The 24,538-nt window shown below is 38.1% G+C and overlaps 1 protein-coding gene across 1 annotated transcript; it reads right to left on the bottom strand.

Annotated features, from left to right (window-relative positions):
• Nucleotides 1-285: 285 nt before the first annotated feature.
• nppal (natriuretic peptide A-like) lies at nt 286-910 on the bottom strand. The gene is made up of 2 exons (NM_001128741.1): nt 782-910; nt 286-713 (listed from the first exon to the last, which is right to left on the bottom strand). The coding sequence occupies exons 1-2, from the start codon at nt 863-865 to the stop codon at nt 411-413; spliced, it is 387 nt and encodes a 128-aa protein (NP_001122213.1). The 5' UTR covers nt 866-910; the 3' UTR covers nt 286-410.
• Nucleotides 911-24,538: the final 23,628 nt, after the last annotated feature.

Here is a 24,538-nt window from a genome sequence, read left to right as displayed (position 1 = left end):
GTTATGCAAAAAATTTATTGTGCAGCAATATACATGATCTATTACACGGGTGGATTTAAAGAGGACATAAATAAATAAATATGCAACAGTACAAAGCTTCATCATCATCATCATCAGCAGCAGCAGCAGCAGCCATGGAATGTTCAAATACAAACTATTTACAGGTCTGAATCTCAAATAAATAATGACCAACACATAGGCCTACATCATCATCACCTCAACACAAATCTAAAACTTGCAGCACTTTTTTTTATCAAATATGTGCCTGCCCAAATGTGTCAAGTTTTTCAAGTCCCAGCCTGCAAGAAGCGACATGACATGAAGTAATAAGACATGACTTATTTTATTTCTAAAAAGCCTTTTGAACAGTTTCCTTCAAGGTGAACTAACATCTCCTAACATACCTCAGCTTAACACCCGAGCCCGCTAAAAGACCCGATTCTTTCGAGTCTGACCCCAAAGCAGCTCCTCAGGTCGCCCTTCTTGAATCGACTCCACGAGCGCTTTGATGTGGACAGTAAGTCGCCTAGGAGACGCTCGAACATGCCATACTTCCCCGCCAGCGCGGAGTTTCGCGCGTCCGACTCCCACAGTTGCTCCGCTCGCTCGTCCAGCGCGCTCTTCTCAGCTGTAGCATCCTTCTGCTCCATCACCGACTCCTGGGACTCCTCAAACGGCTTGTTCACTTCTTCATCTAACAGCTGCTTTAGACTCTGCCGTCAAATGCATATGATTAGTTACCTGTCGTGAAATTTGAGTGAGCTGAAAACTTGAGACTCACCTGTAAACTGGAAACTGGTTTGGCGCCGACCAAGTTTAAAAGCAGAAGCGAGGACACGCAGAAAACAGAGATGTTGGCGATCATTTTTGTTTTATTGTTATTCTGTAGGTCAGCACTCGTCTGTGGTGGCTCGTGCGCGTCTCCGTTCTGCCTTTCCTCGTATACCCGCGCACCGTGTCCAGGTGCGCTCTTTTATTTCGCCGATTTCGTCACGGCCACACAGGAAAATACAACAAACCCTACGGGTGGGGTGGGGGGAGTTGGGGCTTTTCATTTTCATCAAGATCCCTCCTCATTGACCGAGCAATAAAATGATGACGTTTAAGTAGGCTCCTCTAAATTGTATGTCAAGTGCAGAACATCAGCATCATCTCGCGTTATCTCATCATCTTTCATAGAGGTCTACCCAAAACAACATAGAGGATTTCTTTTTATTATTCAGTGCTTTATGTACAACACTCTCAGAAAAAAGGTACACGGTGGTACAAATAATGTTCATTAAGGAACAGTTTTGTACCTTTGTAAAAGTTGTACCTTATATGAAAAGTCCACTTGAATGACACTGTTCTGTATCTTTTGTTATACAATATATGAATAAATAACAATAAATAGTTGTCATATAAAAGCATGAATCATAATTTAAAAGTGTATGTTTAAAGAAACTCATAAACATTCATTATTAAGTTCTATAATACAAAACAACTGGTGCATTCTCTAAAAAAAAAATGGTACATTGTTGTACCAAAGAAGGTACAGACCCTTGTCACTGGTTGTACCTTTTTATGCGACAGAATTGTACCTTAAGGCAAAGAAACAAATTTGTACCATTGCAGTTTGTACTATTAAGGACATGATTTGTATTATGGAAAACCAAAATGTACCTTTGGTTTTTAAAACCTGCAGATACAACATTGTACCTTCATTAAAGGTGCAAATCTGATCCATGAAGGTACCACTACAAGTAGACATTGTAGTAGTTATTATTAATATTATTATTATTATTATTGTTGTTGTTGTTGTTGTCATCCTTATTATTAGTGTTGTCCTTTTTTATCATTTTTGTCACTCCTTACCATTGATTGGTTTCTATCTGTTTTATTTAGGTTATTTACTTCATTTATTGATCTGTGCAACCTGTAATAATTTCTACTGTTATGCATGTTGTGTGTGTGTGTGTGTGTGTGTGTGTGTGTGTGTGTGTGTGTGTGTGTGTGTGTGTGTGTGTGTGTGTGTGTGTGTGTACACACACACACACACACACACACACACACACATATATATATATATATATATATATATATATATATATATATATATATATATATATATATACACATATATACATATACATATATACTTATATATATATATATATACAGTATATATATATATATATATATATATATATATATATATATATATATATATGTATATATATACATATATATAGTTTAAGTCAGAATTATTAGCTCCCCTGAATTATTAGCCCCCATGTTTATTTTCTTTTAAACGGATAATTCTATTAAACGGAGAGCAAATTTTCTCAACACATTTCTAAACATAATAGTTTTAATAACTCCTTTCTAATAACTGATTTAATTGAAATCTTTGCCATGATGACATTACATAATATTTTACTGGATATTTTTCAAGACACTTCTATACTATACTATACTTAACTAGGTTAATTAGGCAGGTTAGGGTAATTAGACAAGTTATTGTATAACAATGGTTTGTTCTGTAGACTATGGAAAAAAGAATAGCTTAAAGGGGCTAATAATATTAACCCTAAAATGTTTTTTTTATTTTTATTTTTATTAAAACTGCTTTTATTCTAGCTGAAATAAAACAAATAAGACTTTCAGAAGAAAAAATATTATCAGACATACTGTAAAATTCCTTTGCTCTGTTAAACATCATTTGGGAAATATTTAAAAACAGAAACAAATTCAAAGAGGGGCAAATAATTCTGACTTCAACTGTATGTACGTGTATATATATTTGTTCTCTTTTTTATGTACTCTGACCTGTCCACCCAGTTACCTTTACATGCTCACACAGACACACACACACCTGCCAATACCTGACAGTTTTTTATTTGTTTTTAACTGTTTTTTTCTTCTTTTTCTTTTATTTGTAATCACAATTTGCCATTAGAATTACAAAAAATCACAGTTGCCCCCTCCTCGAAATGACGTCTATTCTCTTTGTGATGTCATATCCTCTACAACTGTTCTGCCATTCAGATCTGCCACTATTTAATTAGAAATGCCTCACTTCCCTTTTTTCTTTCCACATTATCTTGCCACATTTATTGTTCTGTCATATTGTGGAAGCTCTTAACTTTGCGCACAGTTCACTGAGCACTGCTCTTTCCCTGATGAGAAGCCAATGGGGCTAATTAAGATTTTAACGACAGGCTGCACTGCAGTGTGTTCCAAATGTCATGCGTTCGCTAAACTGAGCGTATATAAGATGTGTTACAAAGAAAACAATCGCTAAACTCAGCATTAGTCAGTTCAGCATTAAGATATTTGCTTTTATTGTGCTTTTGAAATCTTCAGATTCCATTCATGTTCAACACAACAATTAGCGTTCGCAATCTTTATGGCCCCGTGTCATTAGATTTGCAGAGGGAAAGCTATCTTCCAGATGGCCTCCGACTTGTTTTGCTAATAGCTGTGCTAGATGCCGATGGCCGCTAAAATGCTAATCAGTCCCTGTTTGCCTTCATACTGTGCTCCAGTGGAAAGCATGCAAGAGATCATCAGTCAAGCTCTGGCCACCTGTCCTCTTCATGGTGGGTGGAAACCAGCCTCGGGGCTCTGTTGGTTTGAGCCAGGCCTCTCTTGATGTTTCAACCCAAACCTGAATAGCCAGCGGCCGCTTTCGAAGTATGAGATACATTTATCTTAAAGTTTCTCTCTCGCCCTCCCTTGATCTTGCCATGAGACTCAAACGTGTGGAGTTCAACACGCTGCAAGAAAACACATGCAAGTAGAAAAAACTCCAGCAAATACGTTAATGATCGCGCTGGTCTGAAAATAGCAACAAATCGCGTCAAACATGTCTTGTGCTTTATTGTGCTGGATGTATGATAGGGCCCGTTAAGTTCATTTTAAATGACCTTTCACAGTAAATTTTCAGTTTATTTAGGCTAATAATATGCAAAAAACAAAGCAATCATGTAGTCATGGTGTAAAAAAGGAACAGAAAACTGATGCCATGTCCATGTTCACAGCATAGGGGAAATACATTTTTTTCATGAGTAAATTGCGTGTAACACAATGCAAACATGAGAACAGAATCAGATTACCGTCCTGTGTTGCGAACAACATGGAATGAACAATACATTTGCTGCAAACGTGCAAAATGTTTTGTGCATTTTTATTGCATTTTTTGCAGTTTTTGTTTTCGTGAATCCACCAGAGGCCGATGTATACGTTTTTTCAGACCTCAAATTTCTCTTGCGAGTACCATTCGTGCCTGCTCTTCTCACATAAATCTGACTGATCGATCAACTGAGCCCAACCAATAGTATTTTCAAAAGCACAAATGGAATTGCTCATCAACTTTTTTTTAAACTCGACTGACAGTGTTTTCAAAAGCAATACAGAAAAAGAGAAGCTCAGATGTTTACCTTTTTTTTTCAGATTTTATCACATTCTCACCCTATTATTTACTTGCTTATTTTATTTTATTGGCTTCTGTTTTTTGTCTTACCCACTTTCTGGAACCATACTTTCGTTGATCGTCAATGTCCTCTCTGCATCTCAAGTTCACCGACGTACATGGTGGACTGGTAACAGCGGGAATACCATCTATGCGGTGGTAAGCGGTCAGCTTGTAAACTCAAAAAGGAACTGCATCATACTGCCCCGTAGCGTTCATTTTAAAGACAAAATGCAGTCAAACATACCTCTGACTACATAATTCGTGATTTCCAAATATGTGCATAGGACTACATTGGATATTTGCTATAACTATTTGCAGCCTGATCTCACGAGAAAACGTAAGTATTTTACGTTTTGCCAGTTTAGTGGCTAATTCGTACGAATTCGTACGAGTTCAGTCGTACGAAATGGTACGATTTTAAAAAGGAGGCGTGGCACCTGACCCCACCCCTAACCCCAACCGTCATTGGGGGATAAGCAAATCGTACTAAATTGTACGAATTAGATCGTACGAATTCATACGAATTAGCCACTAAATGAAAAAGTTACGAATTGCCGTGAGATTGTGTTGCTATTTTTTATAGAGTAAAATTATTCAACGAACTCACTAATTCTGACAGTTAGTCTTGTTATTAATTATGAAGATGAGTGATCTGGACCTGAATTTATCAAGCTTGTCAAAGCGCCATTTTAGTCTTGAAAATTCATGAAATATACTCATACTTTGAAACTTAAATTAAAAAACAAGGTATTCAATAACATGACATTAAGAATCACTAATACTCTCTTAGTTATTTAAGACAGCTCAAGCAGTCATTCAGGTGGTCAGGGGTTGATTTCCCCAATAGGCTATTTTGCAACAAAACTATGCTAGTTATGTTCCCATGAATTAACAATTAGCTCAATTAACTCAAATATTTCTGTTAGATTTAAAATAGATTTGATCATAAGCAAATGAGATGTGTGGTGATGTTGTTACAGAAACGTGACGCGAGCGCCGAGCTTACACTATGTGAAACGTTTACACTATGTGATAATTCACTCTCGGTGCTTCCCGTGTGAAACGACAATGCATCTCTAATCAAGTATGACACCACAAATACTCTAAGCTCACTTTAATGGTGGGCAGGAAGCTAGAATACAACGTCCGCCCTGAAAATGTGACGCGAGCGCCGTGCTCAACTGCACAAAACGTTTCCATTAACATTATGTGAGAAAACGGCAGTGGGTGGCAAATCACCGCTTGCCGCTTCCCATGTGAAACGGCTTTAATAAGGGGCTCTAGGCCTACTCAAGTATGCAACAAGTACTGAAAGCTCTCTCTGATTGTGTTAGAGGTTGGAATATAAGCTTGCAACTAAATCATTTTTTAGTTGTTCTTATTGCAGTAGAGTTTAATACCCTCATAGCAAAAATATCAGTTTATAGATATTGATGATTGCCATTACATTTTTTTTAGATCTTAAATTTCTCTCGCGAGTGCCATTCACGCCTGCTCTTCTCTCGTAAATCCACCAGAGGCCGGTGTCGACTGACTGAATGATGGAGCGATTGACTAAACCCAACCAATAGGGTTTTCAAAAGCACCGATTGACCTGCCCACTCACTTCTCTAAACCCAACCAACAATGTTTTCAAAAGCAATCCAGAAAAAGAAAAGCCCTGGCGAAAGCCTGAATTTCACCACATTTTCAGATCTTACCACATTCTCAACCTGTTATTTACTTGTTTTAAAAATTCAAAGGCCCACCTCTGGCCCACAAAATCTGGTTTTGCTGGGCCCACATGCTGCCGAAAAGTACGTTACATGACTGGACCAAGTCTGGCTTCCAGGCAAGGGCCAAACATGGACCATATCTGTGTCAAGTCTCAGCCAAGCTATTAACCCATAATTGGGCCCGAACTAGGCCAGATAGGCTGGTGTGTCACGATTGCAATGATATTGTTTTATTTAGTGGGAGTCCTGCTGATCATTTTATTCTTCTGTGCACAAACATAGTGGCTTGTACTCGCATTCAGCTACCAAATCTTGACCCGCGTTGAACACAGTTGCGTCAGATTGCAGGTCTTTGATTTGAATTATGATTTATTAATTATTATTATTCCAATGCCTTGACAAACAGTCCTGCAAAACAGTGTGAATGTGGGTTTCTTGTTGCGTAATGATATATTCAACATTGGTAATCTGTGAAGTAAATTGTCATGACGTCAGGCACAAGACGTCAACATGTTGTCAGATTGACATTGTACTCCAGTGTCATGAGACATTGTATTTTGTTTGGAAATGAAAATCGGGTTGACGTCACAACCCGTCAACAATGTCCAACGTCCAACCTAAAAATCAACCAAAAATCAGCTTCGAATGATGTTACAGCTTGACGTTGTGTGGATGTTACTATGACGTCTATTAGACATTGGATTTTGGTTGCCATACCTGACGAATAAATGTCAGTATTTGACGTCAATAAGATGTTGGCTCTATGATAGATTTTAGTCACTTTCCAACACAACCTAAAATCAACCATATATCAACGTCATTTGGTGTTGTAACTGGACATCAAAATAACGTTGTCCTTAGACGTTGGCTAGACATGGAGTTTTGGTCACGACGCTGGCTAGACATTGAGTCTTGGTGACCTGACGTCACGACCTAAATCAAACCTAATATTAACATCTTATGACGTTGTGTGCCTGCTGGGTAGGTTCAACCCTGCTGCACACTTACCTGTAGGTTTCAAACAAGCCTGAATAACTTAATTTGTTTGATCGTGTGTGTTAGGGTTTGAACTATATTGTGCAGAGCTGCGGCCCTTCGAGAACTGAGTTTGACACGTGTGACTTAGATCATGCAAACAAATGAGCATTTCTAGATATATTTCTTTTGTTTGTGAGGCAAGTTTTCACTGAAATGCCCCTACCATGGACAATTATCAGTTTATAGATATTGATGATTGCCATTACATTTTTTTTAGATCTTAAATTTCTCTCGCGAGTGCCATTCGCGCCTGCTCTTCTCTCATAAATCCACCAGAGGCCGGTGTCGTCTGACTGACTGATGGAGCGATTGACTAAACCCAACCAATAGTGTTTTCAAAAGCACCGATTGACCTGCCCACTCACTTTTCTAAACCCAACCAACAATGTTTTCAAAAGCAATCCAGAAAAAGAAAAGTCTTGGCGAAAGCCTGAATTTCACCACATTTTCAGATCTTACCACATTCTCACCCTGTTATGTACTTGTTTATTTTTTATTTTTTTGACTTCTGTTTTGGTCTTACCTGCTTTTTGGAACCGTTCTTCGCTATTAATGATTGCCATTACATTTTTTCCCATTAAAAACTACACAAATGACAGGTTTTGTGTATTCCGTAGTGTTTGTTAACTGTGTACTCTGTAGTGCATTGGACTCCCCAGAACCAATGCCTATCATGGACCACGATGGGCATTTTCAGCTGCCTTCATTGATTTGTTCTTGGATGAGCGATGGGTGTTCAGGTATAGCTGCTTGAGATTTGTTTCAGATGGGTGTGGAAAGGTTTCCCAATATGAATGTAGATAGACATTACAGTAGTGGCTCCAATATATACCATACCATTAATAAGCCCCCTATTTTTTTGCATATCTTTTGCATCTGCATGAACGTGCTGTATTGCCTTGACATTGGGTGTTTCTCAATTCCAAGAATGCAAAAAACAGACTCGTGTTCTTGTGAAGATAGGTCTTGCCAAGTTACCTCGGAAGAACAAACTTGGGAGACCGCAAGAACAGGGAATGTGTCCTGTGAGAAATGAGATGCTGTGTTCTTCTTGATGGTCAGATGACTCTTACACATTTTTAACTGTTTTGGAACTGAACTTTGGCAGTTAATAATGATATTACACGAAAACATGAGGACGCAAGATTGCTGAAGAACCCATATTGAGAAACAGCCTCTTCCAAGAAAACAGATTAGGGTGTGGCAGGTGCAAGTCAATAGAACTTGATTGATGTTGAATTTGAGTGGACTGGGACTGTGTTAGGATCTGAAGGCACAGATGAGTTTGTGATAGTCTCCTCAGGACCATATTCCTCCCAAACTACCAGGTATTTCAATCAGCCGACCCATCATCAGGAATCCTGGATTTGATTGAGTTTGTAAACTGGGGGTTCCTGGAGGAGGAGAAACCATGTGGAAGGGGTGGGTTCAGTGGCTACTCGCTGTGAATTTGTTAAATTTGGGGTAAGTGCTTAGTAGGTAGTTCTAGATGAACTGTGACCTTGTTTATCTGCAGGGACTTCCAGGTTGACAGCTATGCCTTATCTGCTGGCTGGTCTGGGACATTTTAGTGTTTGTGTCTCCGAATTGCCTGTTGGAGATGGACGTCTCATCATACCCTCTCACTCTCATGAAACAAGTGGCTCATGGCTGGAACTCAAGATTTCCTCAGAGAGTTCCTTCATCCAGGGTAAAAGAGGACACTGGTATTCAAATATGCACTGGAGTGGTATAAGACTAATAGTGGGTTGTCTGAGAGAGTTTTGAGTAATGCTTCCAGCTGTGTTGGTTGGAATAACAAAAGGCTCAGTAACTGCTTTTAATAGATTTCTAAATAACTTCAGCTCTAAGACTGATAATGTTTGCAAATGTATTGCCTCAGTGGAATCTTTCCCTTTTCGTGGCATCCCACACCTCCGTGGCTCTCCTCTATCTCAATATTCCATCCTTGCTCTAGCTTCTCTGTGCAAAGAGGTTTATCTAATGAAAGCAACCACTTCCATTATTGAACCCATCCCACTCCAATAGTATTCTCAGACACAATGCACTCAATGGAGCTAGTGACATCAATGTGAGGGGCAGGGTTAGGGGCGGGGTTAGGTGTGTGTATTAAAGGCACTGCATGCAGCCAGACCCTTCTCTTCTACTCTGCTGTTTAATTCTTGTTTTTTCTCTCTAGATGCTGTTTTTTTATATTTACTTATTTATATTTATTCATTTTCTTTTCAGGTTAGACCCTTTATTAATCCGGGGTTGCCACAGCAGAATGAACCGCCAACTTATCCAGCATATGTTTAACACAGCGGATGCCTATTCGGCTGCAACCCATCACTGGGAAACATCCATACACACTCATTTACACACTTACACTACGACCAATTTAGCTTACCCAATTCACCTATAGCGCATGTCTTTGGACCATGGGGGAAACCGGAGCACCCAGAGGAAACCTAAACGGACACGGGGAGAACATGCAAGCTCTACGCAGAAACGCCAACTGACTCAGCCGAGGCTCGAACCAGCGACTTTCTTGCTGTGAGGCAACAGCGCTATATTTATATATATATATGTATTTTAATGTTTTTTATATCATCTTAATATAATAAATGATTCCCTATGTGGTAGGATGGTTCCTGCAGCACTTTTTCTGCTGTTTATTTTAATAATGGCCCCTTTCAAATTCGCCATTTATAGTTACAATCATAATGCATATTGTGGCTTCTCAGTTACATACTCATCTCATTGATAACCTTTTTTTTTTTTTAGCCATGTCACCTAACAGCAAGAAGGTCGCTGGTTCAAGTCTCAGCTGAGCCAGTTGGCATTTCTGTGTGGAGTTTGCATGTTCTCCCCACAGAATTAATGAATTAGTATGTTTAATATTTTTAAGTCTAAACAAAAGGGCATCACGGTGGTGCGGTGGGTAGCACAATCGCCTCACAGCAAGAAGGTCACTGGTTCGAGCCTTGGCTGAGTCAGATGGGATTTCTGTGTGGAGTTTGCATGTTCTCCCTGTGTTCTCCGGTTTCCTTCACAAGTCCAAAGACATGTGGAATAGGTTAATTGAGTAAGCTAAATTGTCCGTAGTGTATGTGTGTGAATGGGGGTGTGTGTGTGGATGTTTCCCAGTGATGGGTTGCAGCTGGAAGGGCATCCACTACATAAAACATATGCTGGATAAGTTGGCAGTTCATTCCGCTGTGGCGACCCCAGATAAATAAAGGGACTAAGCCAAAAAGAAAATGAACAAATGAAGTCTAAACAAGGAATGAAGGATCCCTTTCCAAGCAATATTCAGTTTTAAGAACTCTGACACTCTTTGTTAGTCACACATTTCCTTGTCCACTAAAGGAATCTCACAGATGATAAAACACAGGACAGTCTGTCGGACATCCGTCCTGTCAGCAACATCCTCAAACTCTCTGGAACGACACTCTTGAGTCTTATCATGGGACCTAGTGGCAACAAAGCAAGCCTGTTACCGTAAATGAACACTCAGGAAAGATATGATTCCAATAAATATTGGATAACAGCACAACTTCTTGCCTACTTGTAAGGAAAAATTAAAGGCTGCATGCTATGGCATTTCAAAGCAATGACATTCACATATCCTTTACTGTATATAATATACTGACCAATGACAGAGCTTTCTCTGCACAGAAACCAGTTGATGTTATCATGCATTCATTTTCCTTCGGCTTAGTCCCTTTATTCATCAGGGGTCGCCACAGCGGAATGAACCACCAACTTATCCAGCATATGTTTTACACAGTGGATGCCCTTCCAGCTGCATCCCAATACTGGGAAACATCCATACACACTCATTTACACAAATACACTACGTCAATAGCGGAGCACCTGGAGGGAACCACGCCAATATGGGGAGAACATGCAAACTCCACACAGAAATGCCAACTGACCCGGCCATCCTTCTTTCTGTGAGGTGACAGTGCTAACCACTGAGCCACCGTGTCACCCTTGACGTTATCATTCCAAGGCAATGTGTTTCAGAGGTAAAATAAACTGAGGGATATTCATCTAAGGAAGGTGCTTGGGTTTTCAGAGAGTAGAATTATTCAATAGGTCTTTGGCATTCAAATTCATTAACGCCTCACAATGTTTTTCTGATGGAGTTTGGGTTTCTTGGCACAGCTGCCTTTGGCTAGCATTGCTGTCGTGAAAATACATTAATATTCAGTAGCTAATATCTTAGATTTGACTGCATTGACACCATGGGATGAGAGCAAAACGTATTTAGTTACTCAATATTTACTCATCCTCGATTGGTTTCAAGTTCTTTCTTCTGTTGAATACGAAAGAAGAAAGCTGAAATCCTACAGTTGGAAAAACACTTACTATGAAAGTCAATGACTACAGGTTTGCAAATGTGTTTCAAAATATCTCCTTCGGCGTTTAACAGGAGAAATCAACTTTTATAAAGGTTTGAATCATGTACCACAGGGGTGTCAAACTCAATTCCTGGAGGGCTGAAGCCCTGCACAGTTTAGTTCCAACCCTGCTCCAACACACTTACCTGTAGGTTTCAAACAAGCATGAAGGACTCAATTAGTTAGTTAGGTGTGTTTAATTAGGGTTAAAACTAAACTGTGCAGAGCTGCGGCCCTTTTGGAACTGAGTTTGACACCTGTGATGTACAAGGTGAATAAATTATGAAAAAATGTTTATTTTTGGTTGAACTATCTCTTTAAACTTGGATGACGCGATATTGTTATATTTCAATATTTCAGTTAAGCAAAATGTACTACTTTGCATGAAAACAGCAAGTTATTCTGTTATTTAATTGTTTATTTAAGGTAAAGGTCATTTGACTTTTACCCATATTGGATTTACCTCCTTCTCAACATCCCTCCCACATCCTTTAAATTACATCATACTTCACTCGTGGTTTGTCCAGCCCTCTGAATTCCAAACTACTGACCACACACCGCTCTATACATAACTACTGTCACCTCTTCACCATCAACTGTGGTTCTATTCTAGTAATGATAAGACCAAGCTTAGACCTAGTTTGATATATTTAGCCTTGCCCTCTGCTATATATAACATTTCATGCAAATAGGTTATGTGTGGTTGCTAAAGTACTGCTAAATGGTTGCTAGGGTACCCCTATGGTTTTAGTTTGACATGTTTCAAATCATGTGGCTTTGAAGAGAAGTGGGTCCCACTTTATATTAAGTGTCCTTAACTACTATGTACTTACATTAAAAAAATAAATACAATGTACTTACTGTGTTCATAATGTATTTGAGAACACTTGTGGAGTTGGGATAGAGGTTGGGTTATGGACAGGTTTGTGGAATGGGTAGTTTTAAGGGTGGGTTAAGGTGTAAGGGATGGTCAACAGTGTATTTACAAATGTAATTACAAAAGTTAATTACAGATATAATTACATACATGTATTTAATCAAGCATAAGTACAAAGTAAATACATGTATATACACAATAAGTACATTGTAACAAACTATTAGTTCCTATGTAAGTACATATTAGTTAAGGCCACTTAATATAAAGTGGGACCAAGAAGTGTGTTATAACTTATTGTTCATTCATTCATTTTTCTTCAGTGTAGTCCCTTTATTTATCATGGGTCGCCACAGCGAAATGAATCGCCAACTATTCCAGCATATGTTTTACGCAGCTGATGCTTCGTATTGGGAAACACCCATACGCTCTTGCATTCACACATGCACACACACACACACACACACACACACACACACACACACACACACACACACACACACACACACACACACACACACACACACACACACTCACACTATGGCTAATTACATTCTTCATTTTCTTTTCAACTTAGACTCTTTATTAATCAGGGGTCGCCACAGCGAAATGAACCGCCAACTATTCCAGCATATGTTTTACGCAGTAGATGTCCTTCCAGCCGCAACCCAGTATTGGGAAACACCCCTACACTCTTGCATTCACACACACACACACGCACGCACGCACGCACACACACACTATGGCCAATTTAGTTCATCCAATTCACCTATAGCACGTCTTTGGACTGTGGGGGAAACTGGAGCATGCAGAGAAAACCCACGCCAACACGGGGAGAACATGCAAACTCTACACAGAAATGCCAAGGACTCGAACCAGCAACTTTCTTGCTGTGAGGTGACAGTGCGAACCACTGAGCCACCGTGCCACTTTTAAAATGCATTCAATTTAATTGTCCTAAAATATTTTGATACAATTTTGTACATGAGGACCCCCCTTGCCCCTCAGGTTCATCCAAAACAATTACATTTAATGCAAGAACAATACAACTGAACAGGTTAATCTTTGAAGTTCAAGTAAATACATTTAAACAAGATCATATAGCCAACAAGAATTTTTGCTTAGCTACCATTAGAAATTAATTTATGATCCGTAGGGTAAATGTACAGTACATCCTGTATTTGTTGGCTGCCATGCTTCAGCTAGTACAGTATAATGTATTCCAGTGGGAATCAACTGTTTCCATTTTCACACAGACTACCAAAGTAATGTGGGAAATATTCTGCCCTGAAGCTGGAGCAAGATGTTACTTATTGGCCTTTAATGGGTACAAGTGTTCTCTCTCTCAGAGGAACCCCGTCTTTGGTGTCTGAATTGATTTGGAAAAAATACCCACAGATTTTCGAGGTGATAAAGTCGCTCAAGAATACGGTTTTATTTAGTCCAACTAAACTAGAAGTTCATTCACCTCTTAGATAACATAATACAAAAGATTTTCCTTTCCCAAGATTGAATAAATGTGTGCATGTCAGCTCCATTTATTCATTCATTCATTCATTTTCCTTTGGCTTAGTCCCTTATTTTCAGGGGTCGCCACAGCGGAATGAGCCGGCAACTATTCCAGCATATGTTTTATGTAGCGATTACCCTTCTAGCCAGTACTCTGAAACACCCATACACTCCTACATTCACACACACAGTGAGAAAATCTACACAGAAATGCCAATTTACCCAGCTGGGACTCGAACTAGCAACCGTTCGTGCTGTGAGGTGACAGTGCTAAGCACTGAGCCACCGTGTCACCAATTAGCTTTATTTTTGTCCAAAAAACCCCAAAATTGCTCAACATGTATTTGTTGGTCTAGTAACCAGTCAGGTGCTATACTACTAGCCCTCAAAAAAATCTGAAAATCAAATCTGAGCCTATGCATACTTTATAAATGAGGCCTCAGTTGATCATATGGGTTATGCCTTTTACAAGATGTAAGTTAAGTCATTTGTGTCTCCAGAATGTGTCTGTAAAGTTTCAGCTCAAAATACACATCCACTTAAAACCCTAATAAGTTGACTGAACTAAATTAATTGAGTAAACTCATTGCCTCAATTTAATTGAGTAATGGAGTCTGCCAAAACTTGCTTATTTAAGTTTATTTAACTTATAGTAGACTTTACTTAAATTGTTCAGTTCACCAAACTTAGTGCTATTTTATTTCTTAGATGGAAAATATGTTGAATCAGTGACCAGTTTTATTTTTTGCATATATATATATATATATATATATATATATATATATATATATATATATATATATATATATATATATATATATATATATATATATATATATATGTTTTATTTCTTAGATGGAAAATATGTTGAATTAAAGAATAATGTACCCAAAATAAAGTTAAGAAACCTCCAATATCTTTGAAACTTCTCTCAAAACAAAACAAAAAACAAAAAACAAAAAACAAAAAAAACAAAACAAAACAAAACAAAACAAAACAAAAGGTAAGCTTTCCTTAAGGTAAGCATAAAAAAAAAATTTGATAAAAAAAGCTGGTGTGCATCCGTGTGTGTAATAATATACTATGAAAAAATGTTTAAATGAATTTTAAACAAAACAAGTAGCCATTTATTCACATTATGATAAATAATTACGCCTGAAGCCATTTGTTTTCTGATTCAAAAAATACCTTGCATTTAAAAGGCTGCACATATTAGAATTTTACAGACAAGACTACATTTGTGAAAATGATCTATTTTTTTTTCAAAGAATTTATTATGATTTTAAGCTCACTACACTTTTATGCATTTTCATGGTACATAAGTTAAATTAACACATATTTTTAAGTGACAGGACCAAAATGCAAAACTTTAAGTTATGTTCAGTCAACTTTACTTAAGTTTTTAAGTAAAGACAACAATAGGGTTTTCAGTGTCAAATTACTTAATATACAATGCAGCTTGAGTTCTTTTTAATTTATTTATCAATATATGTCACATTAGCCCTTCCAGACAAAGATTCTACCCTAACATGCATCCTTTAGCCGTCCTTTCAGCTTCATTAAGCTGTCTTTGCTAACTTTCTGACAGATATCAATGACTATCTGTAGGGCTTGGGGTCCCTGCGGAGGCTACTGTTGGTGAACCCACAACAGAAAAGGGAAAAATAAAGCAGTTAGAAGCCAGGATTTAAAAGATACACTGCCATTTTACACTTTTCTCCCTCATTATATAACAGCTTTTCATTTTTCATGATATTATATATGAGGGAAAGTAGCAGAAGTTCAGTTAGTCTGGGACGGTTCTTTATTTTCTGTGTGCTGCTTCAGTCATTACTCTTATATCAAGTCAGTAACCAGCAGTTCCACTATAACATTGCGTAATTAGTCTTATAATTAATCCCTTCTTTAATGAACAGATTTGGAGGATTTTATAAAGCAACATGCTGGTGGAACCCTAATCGATCACAGCTCCATTGTAATTCTGTGAATGCATGAGGTATGACTACCTTTGAAACCTGCTCAAATGCCCAAAAGCGCTAGCTGTGCCATTCAAACCTGGAAAGCCACCGAATCACATTAACACGGGCAAGAGTTGTAAGAAGTGATCTGCATATTTGGTTGTTGTGTTGCTGGCTCTGTCTGCCCACACAGCGCTGCCTTTTTTGGGGTTGGAATGTGTCAGGCCCCTCGACAGACGCGACCTCCCCTCAGATACCTGTCAAAGCCATGTATATGAACCACAAAATGTTGCATCAGAGTAAATAGGAGTTGTTGTTTTTTTGACAGATTTCTATGTGTTGTTATTCATCCAGTGAAGTACTGAAGAATCATACTTAATTAAAAGTAGGGATGGCTGACGTGAAACTGACGTTTCGACACAGTGTCGAGATCCCGAAACGCAAGTGTTTCCAAACACTGCACCGAAGCATGATCCGAAGCACCCAAGTCACATGACTAAATTGTTTCAAAACACTTGGTCACGTGACTAAAGCGATTCAAAGCATTGATCACCTTAGAAGGGTTTCGAGACCTGGCGAATCTCCATTTCGCTGCCAAGTTGGAAAAAATTCCGTTTCATATGCCCTAGTGGACTGCGCATGTGCACGATGTTACTATGCATTACATGACTTTTTGGGTTCGAATCCCGACTTGTACAAATACTCCGAAATCATGGTTTTATGTGTTTTCATCATGTTTCTGTTTTGTGTAGCCTAAATATGATACAGCTGCAGTTACGCCATCAATTTAGCATCATTTTTGTAACACTGTAAAACAATAATTAATATTTTTACAGTACTGTGATAGTTTGGTTTAGGGTTTGGTTAGACCTTAATAAAATACAATAAATGGGAAATTTTATGAATAATATAAACAATTCTTGATAACTTCAGGCCACAGTTTCTGATCTAGCAACAACCCTGTTTTAAGACCAAAACAAGACATATTTATTCACAGATTGTTTATTCGGATATCAGACCAATGTTGAAACAAAACGATACAAGAGCAAAGCATTACCAACTGGTATTACAGCATTTCAAAATAGCTGTATTAGCCTGGATTCACTATCCCCGGATGCTAGTCAGACACCTTAACCGCTCTGCTACATTAATCAAAAACCAACTTTACAAAGTGGGCTTTAATACCTTAATGTGCTCAACTATTATGTGCTGCAGCTGTTTCAGTGCAATACATAAAAAAATCACCACTAGGTGTCACTGTAGAGTGGGGTTTCGAAACAATTCGAAGCTTCGACACATTTGCTTCTGTGGAAATATAAATTTATATCATCTAATTCCAAATGAACAATAATCTACGTATAACTTAAAAGTTATATTCTCTGGTTTTTAATTATATTATTTCATTGACATGCCAGCTTGGAGTGATATTTAACCTTTATCTTTCTGACTACAGGCTAAGCCAGTGATGCAAATGCTTTAAACGACTCTGTCTTTGTCTTCGGGTGTTGCTTTTATGCTACAGAAACCCTATGTTGATGAACTTGTGTGGTCAGTAGCTGGGCCGTTTTTTAACACCTATGCCATGCTGACTCCAATACTGAATTTGCATGCTTTGTTTAGCTATATCCCCTCCTCCTAAGAACACAATATAGACATGAAATCTTTGTCTTAAATCAGACTTATGTGAGATTTGAGAGACTTGTGAAAGAACTTGCAGACTGCGGACCTCTAGTAGGCTCTTGCAGACACATGGACATCTTAAAGACGCTGTATGACTGCAGATTAACCAACACGTCTCAATAAAGGAATTCTGCTTGTTTCGAGTCTCCTGGACTGGTTTCTCTCTTCTTTTCACTCATTTATTTTTTTTTACAACACTTCGACTGTTTCAGTGTTTTATGAAGCCTCGCTTTGCCCACCACTAAGTAAAAGTAACTTACTTGCCTAAAAATGTAGTGCAGGTAGAGTAAAAGTATCTGTTGTAAATATTACTCAAAGCGGGAGTAAAAAGACCTTTCGAAAGTGCTCAAGAGTAGTGAGCATTACGCAGTAAAAAGCTGATGGATGTACATGTCATTTGTGGATGTGTGTAAACGTAACATTCTGTAGTGCATATAGTTATTGACACAAAACGTCATAAGACGTTAATATTAGGTTAGATTTAGGTTGTGACGTCAGGTGACCAAAATTCAATGTCTAGCCAGCATCTGAGGACATCAATATTTTTATGTTCAATAATGAAGTCAAATGACGTTGATGTTTGGTTGATTTTAGGTTGTTAGAAAGTTACCAAAATCTAATGTTGAGCCAACATCCTAAACCAAGGTCATACTGACGTCAAATACTGACATTTGTTTGTCAGGTTTGACAACCAAAATCCAACATCTGATAGACGTCATAGTGGTAACGTCCACACAACGTCAAGCTGTAACATCATTAGTTGATATTTGGTTGGTTTTAGGTTGGACATTCGACAATGACGTTGTCGACCTGATTTTCATTTCCAAACAATATTCAACGTCACATTGGGGTAGAACGTCAATCAGACATCTTGTTTCACGTCTTGTGTCTGCTGGGTGTTTAAGGCCGTTTCGGTCATCCTACAGTAAACATCCGTCATCTTTCAATCAGTGACATGCATCTAAACAGTCTCTGGGTCAATGCGTGTAAAGATTTTCCCGTACACTTTTAATGCTTCCAAACAGTTTGCTGAAATTATAAATCACCCATGTTTTGCTTTTTATGTGTGATTTGACATGACAGGAGTTACAGGACTGATTATTCTAATCCCCATAGACAAAACAGAAATAAAGTAGTGTCTGCAGGTTGAAGGGAAATAGTGGAGTAAAAGAACCAATACTGAACTAAAAATGAACTCAAGGGAAAGTAAATGTACACATTCTGAAAACTACTCAGTAAATTACAATTCCTGAGAAAAACTACTTTATTACTGTAATTTGAGTATTAGTTAACAGTTACTTTACACAACTGGATTCATCTGAATATTGGAAACTGTCTCTGGTATAATCCTTTAAACTATACTAAACCCCTATACTAAACTAACCTATACCAAGGTATAACACAGCTTAGTTCTTTTAGTAATATGTGATAAGGGTAATCTCTCTTAGATGTGCAAGTTAATCATAAGTGATGTTAAAAAGTACACTACCGTTCCATTTGAAGAAGTATCCGACTTGAGTCCTTGGCCCTCAGTAGTTCGTTGGCAAAATTTCCAAGACGCAAGTCAGAACTTAGCATACTTAGGATTGAGAAATGCCCCTATACAGACCTGCGTTTGCAGCAGGTCGCCACTCAGAGCGACAGGCAGCTACAAAGTTGCTGCAAAAAATTCCAGGTGCGAGCATGTTGCGCCAAGGCTGCCGTCATTTGCGATCTCCAGCAGTTGATCTTCTTGCACATGCTGGATTCACCTGATTCGTTGACAAATGGGTTGTGGATCCATTCTTTGGCAGTTTGTGAGTTCTTCACTGGGTCTTTATCTCTTCGCAAAGAATCTTTCCAAAGACGTCTGTTTTTTACTCATTTTGCTAGCTTGAGGCATCAATTTAATTTATTTCGCTTTTAGTGACCCAGATCTGATTAATGTGTTTACACTTGCTATACAATTTACGATGTCACACATGCGTAAAGGCGCGTTCTAACATCTGAGCCACACATAGCCACAATGTAAGAAATTGTCTTGCTTTTAGCTCTGCTAAATATGCAAAGTTTGCCCAACTTTAAAATGATATTGAGGCGAAGGAGAAGGCAAAGGTCCGTCACCGTAGCTTCCGCCTATGGTTTATTTATGTTGTCCTCTTCCATTCAGAGGAATTTGTGGGTACGAGAGAGATCTCAGGTCTGGTGGGAGCAAATTGTGGCGACTGACTGCTTTTCCATGTTTTCCACGTCGATGTCTCCACACACACTCTTCCTTCTACGTCATTAAATCGTGGAGAAGTAAACTTGTCGATAGTTTAATGACGTACAAAACAGAACGCCTCAATAAATCCGATCTGCCTGTTTACATGTCACATATCCGATTTATATCTGATTTATTTCCACTTATAAAGGAAGCCTGAAACCAATCTTTAAATATTTAACGCAATCTCACGCCAATTCGTAACTTTGGATTTAGTGGCTAATTCGTATGAATTCGTACAATCTAATTCGATCCATTTAGTACGATTTGTTCATCACCCAGTGACGGTAGGGGTTAGGGGTGGGGTTAGGTGCCACACCTCCTTTTTAAAATCGTACATTTTCGTACGACCGAATTCGTACGAATTAGCCACTAAACTGACAATACATAAAATACTTACGTTTCCTGGTGAGATCAGGCTGGAATATCTGAAAGCATGTGTTTTTTTAATATTTATAGCAAATCCAAAGAACCAATATGGTCTCCTCATCATATATATTTCATTTTACAGGATAGATGATTTACGTTTTTTCCAGCGTTTATGTGTTTGCACTGAGCAAACCTAAAAACTTACACCCACTTCATATTCCTATGCATTCTACGTAAACAAAAAATAGACCACTGCACTGCTTATCACTTTTGTGTTGGCTGAAAAATTAAGCGGTTATGAGGTTATGACTTATTGACCAACCTGAAATTAATGCCTGGAGTATAATTCGAAATAATCTCCCTAGTGGATTAAAGGCACACTTGGAATAAATGAACGGATAGTTATTAAACGTTCTTTTGCCTCCAGAGCATTATTTGGACAGAGGTACTAAACAGCACCATCTCTGAATGGTTACCATGGTGACACTGCTTCATATTCCTAGAAAACGGTTGGCTGGTTTATTGCACTTGTCTGAATGTGGCTTAACTCTTTGTCCTCAGGTTGGTAACCAAACAGCACTGAAATGCTTGACTGAATAAATTATATCACCTAATATAGAAACAAAGCTGCACTCCTTTTAAAGTGTCTGCATTGATAACTGAATGCCAACAGAAATGGTTAGCACCATAGTTTTTCATCTGTCCAGCAAGGTTATAATAGTTTGGGATTTTTCATTCGTTTTAGTTTTTATTTTGTTTGAACTTTTTGTTTTTAAATCCAGTTTCAGTGTTTTAATTAATTATTTTAATTAGTATTTTTTTTTAGAGGCAGATTTACTAGTTTTTATTAGTTTCTATATTTTAAAAAATGTCTTAGTTTTAGTTTTGTTTTTATTAGTTTCAGTATTAGTTTTAGTTTTTTTTCTAAATAAGGATATTAGAGGTGCAAGATTCAAAATCATCAGAATAAATATTGTGTAATAAAAACTCAACCATACATTTTTCGAAACATGTATTCAGAGGACAAGTGAACACTATCATCCACCACTGCTATCTACCCATCCTTAATTTTAAATACAACAGTAGTCTTAAGTACAATATGTGTGCAAGGCTGCTTCTGAGGTTAAATACACAGTAGTGATGGGAAGTTCAGATCTTTAACACAAAATCATTTGTGACAATCCTTCCATGTTAGGGCTCAACATACCAAATTTATGTAGTCAGCAATCATAATTTCAGTCAGTTAAAACATCACCTTGATCTGAAAAATTAAGTTTGCAACCCAACTGAAGCATGATTGACTTATTTAAATTCTATTACGATTTTTTTATTACGATGAAATAAACTTACTTAATCAAACTTAGTTGATTAAATTTAGTTCAGTCACAGCAGACTGTTTGTGTTCGGTTCACAGAATCATGCCTGCGCATTATTATCGTTTCACTGCTTCTCAGATCTGATCGATCAGTGTAACGTTACTGTTCTAATCACTGAATAACAGTATTGGTTTATTTCGAGTCAGAGGGGGTATTAAGCATGTTAAAAAGTAAGTAGTTTGTTTGCCTACAAAGTGACTTCTGGCCTAGCACCTTCTTATCTGCACTCACTTCTGCAGATCTATGTGCCCTCCAGAAACTTGCGTTCTGTGAATGAACGTCGCCTCGTGGTTCCATCCCAAAGAGGGAAAAAATCACTTTCGCGAACGCTCACGCTCAATCTGCCCAGTTGGTGGAATGAACTCCCTAACTGCATCAGAACAGCAGAGTCACTCGCTATTTTCAAGAAACGACTAAAAACTCAACTATTTAGTCTCCACTTCACTTCCTAAGCTGCAATTGCCTCTTTGAATATCACACTAATTGTACAAAAAAAAAAAAAAAAAAAAAAAAAAAAAAAAAAACTACTAACACTTCCCTTCTTAGACTTTACAGACCTGAAACTTGCCTTTAGTACTTATTCATTGTTGCTCTTAGTTGTGTAAATTGCTTCCTTGTCCTCATTTGTAAGTCGCTTTGGATAAAAGCGTCTGCTAAATGACTAAATGTAAATGTAAAAATGTAGTTTGTGGATAAGAGTGCTTACTGGAGACGCGAATTGTTTTAAATGATTCAGTTCGATTTGGTGAACTATTTTAACCAGTTTGATTACTAATACAGAAATAAAACACATTATTGGGCACAGATGTGTTAAATTGACAATTTTAAGTCTCTGTATTTAATGCTGTCACTGTGCTGCTGTCATGTCCACTCTTTGTTTTTGTCACAGAGGCAACAGGGAGGATGATTGGAGAAGAACCGGCTCGATCTGGCCAGCGGCAGCAGGTTTACAGACTCTGAGGTGCCATACAGGTCAAACACCGGACAGCGTGAAGTAAATAGATTCACTTCTAAAAGGCATACAGTAAGATAGAATACAATGACAAAAATGAAGGATGTTTTTGCTAGAATTTAAGGTAGTTTCAGTTAGTTTTGTATGTACACAATACAGTTTCAGTTAGTTGTAGTTTTTTAAAAAACTTTCGTTTTTATTTTTATTTCAGTTAAAGAAAATGATTTTCAATTTTAGTTTCCGTTTTTTTGTTTGTTTTCGTTAACCATAATAACCTCGCTGTCTACAAAGCAAAAATTTGTGTTGCTTAAAACAAAACGTTTTTGTCATTGACGGGATTCGAGGCCAGCAAGGAATGATTCCAGAAAGCAGGTAAGAAAAAAAACAGCCAAAGCCAAAAAATAAAATAAAAAAGTAAATAACAGGGGGAGAACGAGGTAAAATCTAAAAACATGGCAAAATCAGGTGAGGGCTTTTCTCTGGCATCAACAACATGAAAGCATAGATCCATCCTGCCTTGTATCAATGTTTCAGGCTGCTGATGGTGGTGTAATGGTGCGGGGGATATTTATAACGCTATGTCATAAAACGTGAATCATCTTAGACTGGTTTCTTGAACATAAAAATGAGTTCACTGAACTCAAATGGCCTCCACAGTCACCAGATCTCAATCCAATAGAGCACCTTTGGGATGTGGTGGAACTGAAGATTCGCATCATGGATGTGCAGCCGACAAATTTGCAGCAACTGCATGATGCTATCATGTCAATATGGAGCAAAATCTGGTCTTTAGAGGAATATTTCCAATACCTTGTTGAATCTATGCCACAAAGAATTAAGGCAGTTCTGAAGGCAAAAGTGGGTCCAACCCAGTACTAGTAAGGTGTACCTTATAAAGTGGTTGGTTAGTGTATATGGATGTGAACCTGTTCACTGATGTTCACAGATGATTCAAAGTACCCAGATGTTATTATGCTTCAGCAGTTGTTATCTCAGAAAAACATACCTTAGAATGCTCCAACTGACCAATCAAAATCAAGTATTCCAGATGTAGTGTATTAATTAAAAATAAAAAAAAACACTTATTGTCCCCATCTTTTTAAGTCATAAATAATCATAATTGAGATTACAAAGCTATTTGACCAGTGAACTAGAAAATTTTATTGGTTTTCATCTGAAATAAATCTAGTCACCATAAACTTGAAAGACAGATTCCATAAAGCCCGATTCAGTCTTCCCTCCTGACAGACTCTGGATTGTGCGGGAAATGCAGTGGATTGTGACTGTCAGCGTGGGGAGAAAGAGGCTCTCTGGCTGATCTGAGAGGTGGCAGGTCTGGTTCCTGGTCGTCTGCCCCCGTGACGAGCACATTATCTGCTGGAATGCAAGCCCAGTCATTTCCAATAATGATTCTGCCAGCTTCCACACCTCCAGACAAGTGAGTGTGGGTGACATGAGGCTGCGGAGGGAGGGAGGGGGTCTGAGATGCTTGTCAACTTGACTTCCAAGCCCCTCATTCACTATAATGTGATGCAGAGGTTAATTGTGGAGCTGTGTAATAAGTGTTAATGTTGTTGCCTCTGACGTCAGCCAGGAAGAACAGGGGACATCTGGTCAATCCCCTCTGTACCTTTTTTTAGACTGTCAAATATGCATTAGGAAATGCAAAGTATAGCTTGCTTACAGTCATATAACTAAGATCGCCGCGGCTATTTCACATGGCAGGTTTTTACATCTTTCTTACATATTGAGAGATCGTGTCGATCGACTTGAAGAGGGAATATGTCCTGACATAATCCACACAGACGCAACTTAGTAAAGTGTGAAGTCATGAATCATTTTAATCGTTGCATTAGTCTGAATGTAAATCCCCTCATCAGGCAGCGCTGGAGCAGTGTAAGAGAGTGGATCAAAGCGCATCAATCGAAAGGCATTAAAAAAAGAAAATGACACAACTTAAGACACTTAAATGCTTGCATTT

This window comes from Danio rerio, chromosome 8 (genome assembly GCF_049306965.1).
Source record: "Danio rerio strain Tuebingen ecotype United States chromosome 8, GRCz12tu, whole genome shotgun sequence".
Classification (NCBI taxonomy): Eukaryota; Metazoa; Chordata; class Actinopteri; order Cypriniformes; family Danionidae; genus Danio; species Danio rerio.
Note: the sequence above shows the minus strand (reverse complement) of the source record. Positions and strands in the feature narration are given on the sequence as shown.

What these genes read in the sequence shown, in the direction of transcription:
- nppal (NM_001128741.1), bottom strand. Translation starts at nt 865, where the DNA reads ATGATCGCCAACATCTCTGTTTTCTGCGTGTCCTCGCTTCTGCTTTTA. An exon ending in AACCAGTTTCCAGTTTACAG is followed by an intron (nt 714 to 781) that starts GTGAGTCTCAAG and finishes ATTTGACGGCAG; the next exon opens with AGTCTAAAGCAGCTGTTAGA.